The following is a 13,962-nucleotide window of genomic DNA, read 5'->3' on the forward strand; positions in this document are numbered from 1 at the left end:
GGTTTTCTCTCTGATGAATGGAGTCGGATTTGCCCAAAGGAAGACAAAGTGACAAGGTGAGTTTTGATGGGTTTTGCTCTCTTTTATCATGTGTGTTTCCATGTTAGGATTATAAGTAGTTTCACAGTTCACAGTGTGAACACAGGAATGTGAATATCTGGAATTACTTGGCCACAGAAGTGTTAAAATGACAAGAAGAAAAAGAATGCAAGTCTCTAATGGGCAAGCAGAGGAGGTTTCCAGGTGATAGTGATAGATATGAACTACCTGTGTGCTGTTTTCTCTTCCCTGAGCTTTCTAGTGTTCATTTCAGCAGCTGGGTTTTATCACAGTGGAGAAAGGAAGAGGCAAAGGAATTCTAAATATTGAACTGATTGTGCCCTATTAGAAAAACCTTAGTCTTTTTCTTCATGTCTACGGGATGCAGTTTCAAAGGCTTAGGGCCTTGTGGAAGGTCCGGCCAAGGGCATTTTTCACCTCATTATTTCTCAGGCTGTAGATGATGGGGTTCAACATGGGAGTCACAACAGTATATGACAGTGATAGCACCTTCTTGCTCTCAGGTGAATTATTGGACTTAGGACGGAAGTAGATGAGGCTTAAAGACACATAGAAAAGGGAGACAACAAGGAGGTGGGAGGAGCAGGTAGAGAAGGCTTTGTGCTTCCCTCTAGCTGATGGAATCTTGAGGATGGCAGCAGTGATGCAAGTGTAGGAACACAGGATCAGCAAACAGGGTACCATGACAACCAGAATGGTTCCAACGATGGCATAGATCTCAAAGAGGGCTGTGTCTGCACAGACCAGCCTCAGCACAGGTGGGCTGTCACAGAAGAAGTGGTTCACCTTGTTGGTGCCACAAAATGGAAAGCTGAAGAGCCATGTGGTCTGCACAGTAGCTACAGGAATGCCTGGAAACCAGGAGGCAACAGCCAGTTTGGCCCGTGTCCTCGGGTTCATGATGACTGAGTAGTGCAAGGGACTGCAGATGGCTACATAGCGGTCATATGCCATGGTGGCCAGGAGGGAGCATTCAGAAACCCCAAAGAAGAAGAAGAAATACATCTGAGTGGCACAGCCGAGGAAGGAGATGGTTGTGTCCTGGGCAATCAGGGTCCCCAGCATCTTGGGCACAATGACTAGGTTGAAGCCAATCTCCAAGAAGGCCAAGTTCCTGAGGAAGAAGTACATGGGACTGTGCAGCATGGGGTCAGCCAAGGTAACCAGAATGATGAGGCTGTTTCCCAGCAGGGTGACCAAATAGATGATTAAAAATGCCAGGAAGAGTAATGCCTGCATTTCAGTAGGTAGGGAAGAGAAGCTCATGAGGATAAACTCACTAACTCTTGTCCAGTTTCCTCCAGCCATAGATATAGGAATGAATCCCCAGCTGTGGTCATGGAGAGAGACTCTCGACTGGAAGAGTCAGATTCTAGATTTGTTGTTTGGAGTCCTTTTAGTGTCAGGGAAAGAGGCAAGATCAGGACCTGGTCGAAAGAGAAAGGACCTTGTGTTGTCTGAGAATAAAAGCCCAAGGACGAATGGCCACAGCGTGAGCTCCGGAATGGGCCTAGGTCAGCTTTTGGAGGAGTTGATATGCCTTTATTTGTACACTGACATATAGGGAAAGTTTATGCCTCATCAGAACCATGAAAGGGCCCATTTTGGGCGACAGTGATATCCCTGAAAACACCTAAGCTTTTGAGAAACAAGCCCAATGTTCATGATTTCATTAAATAACACATACATGTGAATTTATCAAAACTTTAGAAACACATTTAATATTTTTGATGCAGAACAATGCATCGTACTACTGTTCTACTCTTTACGAAACTTTTTTACGTGGGTAGAATTTGGGAGGTGAATGAGGAGCTAGTATGTATTGAGTTAACGTATGCATGTGCTGTCCTTGAACATGTGCATTTTACAGGTGAGGAAACTGATCCCAGCAAAGTATAAACAGCAATTAAAGTGGCATATCTGGAGTTCAAACCACATCTGTTGGATTCTGAAGTCCTCTGATTTCTATTAAACCATGCTTCATTGAACTGTTCTGTCTTGATCTCGGGATTATCTCAGTAATGCTTAAGAGAATTACAATTGGAATTTCTGCAAAATCACATTGAAGATAGAAGAAAAGAGAATCAACATCATTAACATCAAGGTGTCCAAACTCAACTGGGTCCTCATTTTACATTATTTCTAATTTGCAGCTGATTATCAAGAGGCTCTTCTTCTCTTATTATCTTCGTAATCTAAAGCATTGTGTTCTAATGGAGACATTATGCGATGAAGTTGGAAAACAATATAGGCCAAGAAGCTGGGATAAATTAAAAGGAATCAGAAGTGGATGGAGAACTCTAGTAAGAACAACACACATTTTACAACAGAAATAAAAACATTATTAGGAGCAGTTAAAAAAAATTGACACAAAGTAAAAGAGAAACAAGGCTGTGGTCAATTTTGGGTATGTTACATGAAAGGACTCCGATTCTGTGCTAAGGAATTTAGACCTCATTCTACAGCAAGAGAGCCACCTGAATACTTAGAAGGTATTAATTATTGAATAACAATTTATGAAAATGACAGCCGTGGGTCAGAAAAGACCACCTGGGGGGAAATCATGATAAATGAAATTAAAATGTTACTGCACACAGTGCTAGAAACTTAAGAAACCTGAACTAGTGAATTAAAATACAAGTTTGAGAATTTATACCTAAATTATTAAGCAAAATTATGAAGAGACAAAAATAATGAGGAGAATAATGAAGTAAAAGACGAAAAATAAAATCAACTTAATAGGCATTCCAGAATGATGTAAGAAAGGAGAGAAGAAAAACAATATCGAAAGGAGTACTAGAGGGAAAAAAAATCTTTGAGCTAAAGGAAGAAATGACTTTTTGAACTGAAAGAATCCGTAAATACAAACAAATTTTAAAAAGATGCTCACAGACATATGTCTTTATATTAATAATGTTTTTAAATTTTTGAGGATAGGGAAAAATTCTATTAAGTAACCAGCCTAGAAAATGATCAAAACAACAAAAAATTAAAACAAATCTTGTAAACTGCAACCAAACAAAAACTCTGGCCCAACTACAAAGGAAAAACATAAATCAGGGAAGTTCTGTGTCTGAGAGATAGGGTAGATGTGCTTTTCCTTATTCTTTCGACTATGAATAACTAACATCCCTAGACATTACATATGAAAGAAACATAAGATTCTAAAAGGTGGGGAAAAGAAGATAGACCAGCTAGGTAGCTCAGAACTCAAGGAAGGCCTTGGCGGTGAGTTCACTGGGCTTTCTTTTTGCCTGGTATACTGCAGGCTTAGAGCAGCAGATGCAAGCAACACTGAAATGCCAATAGGCACAGACAAAAACATCTTGAACAGGAGTCTCCTCTCAATAGCCAAAGGACCAATAAAGTCAGTCTAGCAAGGCTTTTAGGCAATAACCCATCTACTCCAGCTAAACATTAAAGAAAAAACTGTGGTCCCACTTCCACTCACAGCAGCAAAGTTTGAGTGGGAAACAGACTTTTCCCCTCAGTACCTGTAACAGGTTCCCCAACCCATCTGCTGGGTGGTATTAGAGAAGGCCTAGTGGGGAACCAGGACTTTCGTCCCTGCTGAGCAATAACAAAGCCTCCATCCCATCCTGATGATAGTGGAGACAATGTGGGAAGCCTGAACATCCACCCCTACCGGGCAGTAATGAGGTGGCACTGCCACTCCCTTTCTCTGCAGGAGCAATGTTATAGGAAGTCAGCTAAGACAGAAGATTTAAATAAGATTCCGAATCTCACAACATAATGCCCAAAATGTCCTGGTAAAATGGTAAGCAAAAATATATGTAGACCTGATAGACTTTCTGTCTCCTCTTGAGTTTTCTAAATTATGACTGGTGGTTGAAGCACATTCATAACACTATCTTATATGGTTCAAATGTATGTAGAAGAAATATGTAAGAGAATTATATTATAAACCGGGGAGGTCAAAAGAATGGAAAGGAAGGTAAGCTTTCTATAATTCACTCAAACTGGTAAGATGACCACATCAGTAGATTGTGATAAATTAGGTATGTATAATATAATAACTACAGTGGTTACTAAAAAACTAAATATATCTCTATACAAAGAGATATATTTTAAAAAATACTATAGATGAATAAAAATGGAATTATAAAAATGCTCAACTAACATGAACAAAGGTAAGAAAAAGAAAACAAAGAAATGAGAACGAGAACAAACAGAAAAAAATTAACATGGCCGACTTAAGATCTTAACATATCTATAATTACATTACATGCAAATGTTCCAAATACACAATTAAGAGACAGAGATTGGCAAAGTGGGTTAACAACCATAACCTAACTATATGCTGTGTATTAGAAACTCATTTCAAATACAATTACATAGGTAGTTTGAAAGTAAAAAAAATGAAAAAAGATACATCATACAAATATATAGTTTAAAAATGCTTATCCTATTATTGATAATTTGTATCAATAATTATGGCAATAACATATGTCTTTTTTCAGAATTTGAAAATATAACACATATAAAAATCCTCATGGATGAATCTCGCTTTTGAGTATAGATGAAAAAAGTTCAAATAAAATTTAATTCTAGCACAGTGAATCCAAAATTAAACCTCAGTAATACATTATGCCAAAGTAGAATTTATTTCAATAATGCAAATATGGTTTACAGTTAATAGAGTTCCTTCTCCCAATTCAATGAGAAACATGTTAATCTCAGTAGATCCTGAAAATAAATTTTATGCAATTTAGTATTCATTTTTGATTTTAAAAATAGCAAAGTTTTAGTCAACTAAGAATAGATTACTTTCTAAATACAACCTGAGTGTTTGTGTAGAAATAATAGCCAACACTACACTTATAAGTAAAACAGTAGTGCAAAGGTTCTTGAATTTGGGGGGTTATGCAATATTTTGAGAATCTGACAAAAGCAATGATATCTCTTTCCTTCAAAAAAAATAACATTATGTTTATTTTGGAGGAAGTCTTAGAGCTCCTGAAGTGCATCTTGAGACTCTCACACTAGTTTCACAATAAGTTTTGGAGACTTTAGCCATGCAGTAGTGCTAGGAAGATAAATAGGGCATAAATAGTAGAAAGAAAAAGAAAATATCATTTCTAGAAGAAGAGCTATTAATACTAAGAAGTTCAATGAATTGGCCAGTTACAGGGTAGATATATTAAATAAGTAGTTTTCCAATATTCATGAAAAAAAGCTAGTTGGGAAAAAAGTTTCACTGTATCAAAAAAGTACAAAATACTTTAGAATAAACATGTTAAAAGTGTATCATTTGTATGAAATTTAGTATACTTTTATAACATTAGAAAAATGTGTTGGGCAAATTGAGTGCCATATTATCTTTATGAAGAAAAAAGTAGTATTATAAAGATGTCAATTATTAACACATTAATAAGCAAATTTGATATGATTTCAAAAACATTAAGAAAAGTAGAGCGAGAATTATATACACCAGCAGATATTAAAACGTTGTAATATTACCTCACAATATTTTACTATATTGTTTCATAGTATTAAAATATTTTATGTTTATTTGTACATGCTTTGAAGAATATCACTCTAGGCAAATAATTGAAACAGAATGAATCCCAGCAGCAATACATATATAAACAGCTCTTAGGCAGCTGTGGGGCAACTTGAGGGGAAAAGAAATGTTACATTCTCACATTAAATAACACAACAAAATATAGCCAATATGGAAAATGATGTAAATATGAAACTCCAGCTGAACTGAAGAATATATAGGTTAATATTTACTTTAGCTTTCTGAAGGTGTTTCTCAGCATGTATTCTAAACCAGAATCCAAAAAAGAAAAGATCCATTGATATTTACCTATAAAAATTAAACGTTTGAACGTTAAAAGTTTAACACAGAAATTAAAAGATAAATCTCAGATAGAGACAATATCTACAAGACACATGTCAACAGATTGTTACAAATAATTCAAGAGAAAATTAGGTAAATCTATAATCATTCAATTCACATCATCAGATATCAAATGGCAAAAGAGAAAAAGGAAAATTTTCAGTCATCAGAAATCAAATACGTTTTTTAAAAAGGAGATTGTTTTTTCTTTAAAAATTTTCAATATAGTATTTAGTTTGGGTACAATTGAAATATAAACATTCAAATACTGTAGGTCCAAATGATAAATGGATTTCACAGTATATATTAGAGGCTCTTTGCACTAGCAATGCCATATCTATAATTTTAGATTAAGATTATCTGCAAACTTTATCTAGCAGGATACTCCTCTCAGCTTTATTTTTAATAGTGTAATTGAAACAAATAAACAACAAAAGACAATCTAACTGTATAAAAATAGATTGGTGAAATAAACTGTTACACCTATACATCTATACTATGGAATACTATCAATATGAAGTAATTTAAAAGTATAAGTATATCAAATGACCTGAGAAAATATTCAGTAAGTTTTGCTAAGTTGATAAAGTAGGCTACAAATAGTATGTTTAGTGTAAAACACTTATTTTAAAGTGAAAATTTATATATATGCATTACACATGTATTACTTAATACCTATAGAAAGCCTTCAGTTCTATTTCTTTGTTAATGTGTTAGTGGTGCAGTTCCAAGTGTTTTAAATTTCTTCACATTTTATATGTTTTTACATTATCCACAGGGAAAATGTATGGCTTTTAACTTGAAAACAAATACTTGAATATTATTGAGAATAAAATACTTATAACACAAAACAACCCATAAACAAAAGGGAAAGGTAAATGACAAGCTGGGAAAATATTTGCAATAATGCCAACAAATAATGGAAAGTGTTTGGCTACCTAATATTTAGTGAGCTATGGAAATCACTTTTGAAAAGACACGATCTCCCCAAAAGAAAAATAGTCAGAAGACACAAAGATTTATTTCACCAAAAAGTGCCAATGGCCAGTAAGCATATGAAAATTACTCTTTTGCTAATAATAAAATTAAAAGTTAACATAGAAATACAATTTCTTCATCAAATTTGAAATCCTGAAGGATACAATACTCACTGCTAGTAAGGGGTGGTGGAGTAAGCAACATCTTATTTTGTGTGAAGCTGTGCGAATTAGCCTCAATTTGTCACAGATTGTGTGAGGATCCTATAATGTTTATACGTTTTGATTCAAGATCTCCTCTGGTAGAAGAATGGGAGGCAATGCTTTTACGTGTCTGTTCAGTGCTGACCATCATAGTGATACCTCAAAAATGATCATTAATAGATAGATGAATGAATGGTTCAACTATGCAGCATGAATTTGAGGAAAACCATGATATCACTGAAATAATTTTGAAGAACATTTAATGGCGTAGTGCAATAATCACAGTATAGTATTCGTGAAAAAATAAGATGCAAAACTGCACACGTGATAAATTTCTGTTTGTAAATATATGTTTGTATAAAAAGGCTGAAAGTTCATAATCAAAATTTTAAAGCAATCTGCTTCATGTGATGAAAAAGGGGGACTGATCTTCTTATGTCTATGTTCCTGGATCTCTAAATTTTCTGCAGTGAGCTGCATTGGTTATATGAGGGCGATGACAGCAGTAGAAATGAAAATGAGGATGCTGATGATGATGAAACTGCAATAGTTACTGAGAATGTGATAGATTTATGCTTTGTGCTTCACATTCATTCTCTCATTTTCTTTCCACAACAAATCTGTGATTTAAATGCCAAATTTATCCTCCCCATATTAGAGATGAACGCAGAAATTTAATGCAGTACATAATTGCGTCATCAAGAAACTTTGTAATTACATGGAAATTACATGGGAATGACAGAGCCTGCACTTGAAACCATAATCAGAAAAATTTATAATAAAAACACTTGGGTTTTCAACAAAGCGTGTAAAATGAACCCAACGTACACATTTAATTGTCATCGTTGGTCCCAGAACTTCTGTAAACTACTGAGAAGAAGAGATGGCAGCCTGACTTGAGGGTGGGAGACACGGCAGAACTCGCTGGTCCGTGGTGGGGCAACAGGCTCCTTGTCAGTTGCTATAGAACTTCTGCAGGAATATCCTTCTGCTAATTATTTGACTGTCCCAGGAGTAGAAGCTCACTCTTCTAGGCTTTCTAAACCCACAGAATTGTCCTAAAGAAGTTGTCTATTCTGATGTGCTCTGCCTCATGAGTGTTCCACTGAGGCAAGTCTTCCCTGAGTTAATCAGAGGACAGTCAAGACCTGGAGGAGGTATATGTCCCGTCAAAACCTGCAGGGACTGAATTTTTTCTGACCCAGAAAGCTTTAGAGGACAGAATTGGAGAAAAAAACAACGCTGGGTAATCTCGATCTTCTTGTGGTCTAAGATCTCACTTATGACAGAAAAAGGAGGAACTCAGGCCCAGGGAGAAGATTGATGAGATCTTCCCTGTGTGGAATAGGAGTAGAATTAGATGCCCCACCAAACCCTGTCACACCTCATCCAGTTGAGCAACTGAACCTGTTGGATTCGGCCCTTGATAGGAACCTTACCTGTGCCCAGTAACGAGATCTGCCTTGTTCCCCTCTGCCTGCCACCTATGCTTCATGCAGGCCCTTGAGTGTTTGAAGAACTCTGGCTCTGCTGTCAGAAGCATCAGAAGAGGAACCAGGGAGGTCTTACTCCCTGTCCTGGATGAGCCAGTAATGGCTGGACCTGAATCCAGGTCACTGCTGCCTTCTCTTTGTCAAGCGTGAGCGAGCAGACTAGATGGGTTGGCCATGCTCCCAGTCCTGACTTAGGAGACCTGTTCCCAGCTCTGCCTCTTTTGGCCTCAGGGCCAAGTGAAGGGCTGGCACCTGTATTTTCCCCCAGGTATTTTGGAGCTCACCTTAGCTCCTCTTCCTTCCCTTCCTCAAGGGTACCTGACCTTTCTTGACTCTACTGTCCTTTGGGACCCTAAGGAATGTCAGATGCAATAGGACAAAGTTCAAGAAAGGAAAACCATACTCTAGCAATGTGGTATTGTGCAGAGAAAAGCACAAAAGTTTTGAGTTCTGAGTGACCTAAGTTTAATCCTAGCACTGGACCTCTCTGTTTTGTAATGCTCAGCAACTTTAAAATTTTGTTTAAAAAATCAAGGTGAAGAAGATGGTACACACATTATACCACATAAACTGCATATATTTTATATAAAGGAAAATTTAAATATATAGTAATATTATTTATTAGAAAATTCCTGTAAGGATATACAAAAAATTAATAGTTGCCCCTGTGCAATGAATCTGGGTAGCAGAGATCAGTACTGAGAGGGAATTCTACTTTTGGTTGTATATAATTTTATATTGATTGCATTTTTTCCTTAAAACATTTAAAGTTTTGAAGTAATTTTAGATTTATGAGTCAAAGACAGTAAAAATTGTTAATATTTTTTATACTACATTCATTTTCCCCTAGTTTTAACATGTTACATGACCATGGTTCATTTCTCAGAACTAAGAAATTAACATTGGTACAATACTGTTAACTAAACTGCAGGCCTTATTTGAATTCAATCACTTTACCCACAAATGTCTGGTTTCTGTACTAGGAATCATTCCAGAATACTATATTGCATTTAGTTGTCATATATCCTTATTTTTCCCAAATTGTGATGTTTTTGCTGTGTTCCCTTGTTTTTTCATGACCTGGGCATTTTTGAAGATTTGTCTGCAGTTTTTTTGTGATTGGACTTTTTTTTTTTTGTGAGGTGGGGACTCTACCACAGGGTGACGTGCTTTTCTCACCCTATCACACCAGTGTGTGCATGATGTGAACATGACTTATCACTATTCCTTTTCATGGTCTATTCCACAGAAGCAAGTTACTAAATCCAACACACAAGCAAGAAAGGGGAGTTACTCTCCACCTCTAGGAGGAAGGAGTCTGGTGAATTGCTGTCATGTGCAAATTTTGGATTTTTTAATGAAATGGAAAGATATCTAAAACAAAAGAAAGCTACCATTCTGAAGGGAACCCTCCTATGCTGCTGGTGGGAATGTAAATTGGTGTAGTCACTATGGAGAAGTGTATGGAGGTTCCTCAAAATACTAAAAATAGAGTTACCGTATGGTTCAGCAACCGCACTCCTGGTCATATATCTGAAAAAGATGAAAACTCTAATTTGAAAAGATATACGCACCCAGTGTTCATAGCAGCACTACTTACAATAGCCAAGACATGGAAGCAACATAAGTGTGCATTGACAGATGAATGGATAAAGAAGATGTGGTGTAAATATACAATGGAAAATTACTCAAATTTTCAAAAAAAGAATGAAATACTGCCACTTGCAGCAACATGGGTGGACCTAGAGATTATCATACTGAGGGAAGTAAGTCAGACAGAGAAGGACAAAATCATATGATATCACCTATATGTAGAATCTAAAAAGCTCATACAAATGAACTTATTACAAAACAGAAACAGACTCACAGACAAAAAAAAATAATAATGGTTACCAAAGAGAAAAGGAGGGGAAGGGATAAATTAGGAGTATGGGATTAACAAATACATGCTACTGAATATGAACAAGATAAACAACAAGGTCTTACTGTATAGCACAGGGAACTATATTCAATATCTTACCTGTATAATGCAAAATAATTAGCAGGGTTGGGAAGTGAGCATGGAAGCAATGATGACAGTGAGGAGACTCTTAATGATATTACTTTAGACCTGGCTAGCATGTGTAATGGTACGTAATGGCAGTGGCAATGAAAATGGGCATTGAGCCAAGGTTTGAGCAAGAAGAATTTTGCCAAGGAAGAATGAGCAGGATTAGGAGACTGGTTGGACACTTCTAAGATAGCCTTTATTGTAGAATTGTAACATGGTACAGCGTTCTGCATGGCACTTCTTATTCTATAGCTGTTTGTGTGTCTGTCACAGCCAGGAGCTCTGAGAGGGCAGCACCTGGTTCACTGTTACACCAAGATTCAGTCTGTGAATATTCACTGATTGAATGAAAGAATATGTCAACAAATGGTGAGGTCAAAAAGAGGGAGAAGTAACAAGAAAATTCTTTTGAATATTTGGGGATTTTCTGGGAGCTTGGTGCTAGAGGTATGCTTTGACAGCTACGCAGACACGTCCTGGAGGCAGCTGGAAAAATGGAACTTATATTTCAGTGAGCAATCAGGGCAGGGAAACAATTTGGGAATTATCTGTCCATTCATTCATTCTTTCATTCAGTGCCTACTGCATTCCAGGCACTGAACTAGGCTTCAGAAATACAAACATGAATGATGACCTGTCCTTACTGTGTCCTCTATGCATGTGAAAAATACGATTGCAGTGTCTTTAACGCTTAACAGTGATATATGCAAGATGCCACATGTGTCCAAAGGAGAGTGAAGTTGGATTTGCTTAGAAGAATCAGGGAGAGATTGATAGAGAAGAAAACAGAGTTTAATCTTAAATGATATGGAGACGTTAACTTGGTATAGGGAGTATGGGAGGCAGGAATTATAGACAGATGAACTGAAAAGATACAAAGATTTAATAATAATGTCTACCTCTTGTTGGAGATTTATTCTGTTCCAGGTAGCTTTATTTAGAGAAAAAAAATATAACTTATTAGCCCTTTCAGTGATCCCAAGAAATAGTTCAATATAGATAAAGTACTTTTCTCCTATGATCCTTTTGGAGCCTCTTGGCCTTCTGTGTTACATAACATTCTCTTCTTTTCCTTCTAACTTCTTTATAGTTTGTGCCTTTGTATTTTAGAGAATTTATGCTATTTTGAAAAGAACATGGTATTAGATCGTAGAGACCTGGTTTCATACTTAAGCTCTGACATTTACTGGTTGTTCCTTTGTCCTGTTGTATACATCCTGATGACACCAGTGAAGAGTAATGATGCTTCATATACAAATAGGTAACTCAGACAGTAAACACACATTAATTCCTTTCTTTACCCTGCTCTCTGGTAAAAGGAGGGGACCTAATAATTTACCTATGTGATAATTAGCAGCAAACTAATTGAGAATTCTGCATAACTGATACCCTATTTTAAATCACAAGAATAGTAAAGAATAGAAAGAATCGCAAAACTCTGCAAATGGAAGTGGTGCTTTGGATGCTGCTGCAGAATAACTGGCTTTAACACTTCCATAGTAAGTTTCCTTAATATCATTTTCATATTTACATCAACCCCATCAGGTAGGTATTATCAATATCATAGATGAAGAAATTGAGAGAGAGAAATTTGGAGTAGTTTGCATGAACTTGTGTAACTGGTAAATTGCAGACTCCAGATTTGAACCCGGGTATTTTAGATTTTAAATTGTTGAGGGGAATAAAACAGACTATGCTTTGAGAAACTAGAAATGTATGGTGTAGGGGGAAAGAAAATAGTTTGGTATGGTTAGGGTATGGCAAGAACTGAAATTGGAAAGATGATCTAGAGCCAAGCTATAAGAGGGCTTGTATGACATGCTAAGAACATTAGTTTCATTCTAAAGATGACAGTGAATTGTAAGGATTTTAAGCATGATAATGACAGGTCATCACATGTATTTAGAAAGAACTCTGGAGATGATGAGAAGGATGAAACACAATGAGGTGTATGTGAAAGTCTTCAGTACAACTGGAGGCTGGGAGGCCAATTAGGAGGCACTGGAAATAATCCTGGTGGGAGATATAAGCCAGCACCCAAGTTTCATCTCCACAGGGGTGATTTGTTGAAACCCTGGCAATGGTGGGATCTCTAAGAGACAGTACATAAGGAGGGGAGAAGAGGGCCAACAATTGAACTCCCAGGACAAGTACAGTTTAAAAGGACTTGGAAAATAACACAAAGAATCTGCACTTGGATATGTAGGGGGGATAGCAGGAATCCATGGTTATGGAAGGCAAGATGATACAGAGTTTCAAGAGCAAAATTCCTTTGCACAAGCAGCAAAGAAACCCTGAAGAGCATTTGATTTCCTCAAGAATCTCTCTAGACCAAGAGCTGGTGCAAGCCTGGGATCACGGGACTCTGTTGAAATTCCTCCCACCTCTGTTCCTGGTCCCTCCAGACCTCAGTCTGCAGAGTTATAGTCACTGAGAGCTGGAAGGGACCCTGGAGACCCAAGAGTAAAGCCTGAAGTCTCTGCTGAAGGGAGTTAGTTCTCTCTCCCTCTCCTCAGCTCTCCCTTGGCTGAGCTCTCTTCTCACTGGCTTCTATCCTCAGTCTCTTCCACCCCCTGGGGCTGCAGACTAACCAGCCTATTAAGGAGCAGTCACAGGCTGTGACCTCATTAAAAAGTTGATAATGAGACACACTGCTCAAATTGTTGAGGGAGCACAGCTGAGGGAGGCTCCCAGGGGCCTCTCCTGGGGCCTGGAGGGAGAGCTGAGGTGAACAGACAGGATCAGATCTGGGGCGAGGGCTAGTGAACTCGGGCTGCAGAGCCACACCTAATGAACTCATGTTGGCAAGCAGGCCAGCTTTGAGGCTCAAGTCCCCACTGGCCTGCAGGCTGACAAGAGTGGGTGAAATCCAGGGAAGCAGTGATTTTCTCTGAGCTCTCAGCTCTGCTTACTGCCTGCTCTGCTGACCCATTATGATAGAGGACTTCAGTTCTGAGATTAAGAGGTGGTTTTCCTTGCACTGAATTTTAGTTTCATCATCTTGTAACTGCCCAATTATACAGGTCTTTTGACTGATGTCCATCTTATAGACTCTGTCCCCCTGGCACCCATTCTCCAACCATTCTCATGAAAGTAATGTTTCCAAAATACAGATTTGATTGCTTCTTCATACCAAAACCCCTCTGATTAATCTATACAGTTCACCAAATGTGTTCAAACACCTTGGTATAGACGGCCTTTCAAGATTTGACTCCTACTGAACTCTCTACCCTTGTTGCACTCCAGTTTTTCCTTCCATATCATAGTTTTTACTGTTCTTACCATATCATCATCACCACCACTGCCATCAGC

The 13,962-nt window shown here is 37.5% G+C and overlaps 1 protein-coding gene across 1 annotated transcript; it reads right to left on the minus strand.

Moving 5' to 3' along the window:
- Positions 1 to 429: 429 nt before the first annotated feature.
- Positions 430 to 1,377, minus strand: LOC130861486 (olfactory receptor 10A5-like). Its single transcript, XM_057750421.1, has one exon. It carries the CDS (start codon positions 1,366 to 1,368, stop codon positions 430 to 432), a length of 939 nt encoding a protein of 312 aa, XP_057606404.1. The 5' UTR covers positions 1,369 to 1,377.
- Positions 1,378 to 13,962: the final 12,585 nt, after the last annotated feature.

Source organism: Hippopotamus amphibius, chromosome 9 (assembly GCF_030028045.1).
Source record: "Hippopotamus amphibius kiboko isolate mHipAmp2 chromosome 9, mHipAmp2.hap2, whole genome shotgun sequence".
Taxonomy (NCBI): Eukaryota; Metazoa; Chordata; class Mammalia; order Artiodactyla; family Hippopotamidae; genus Hippopotamus; species Hippopotamus amphibius.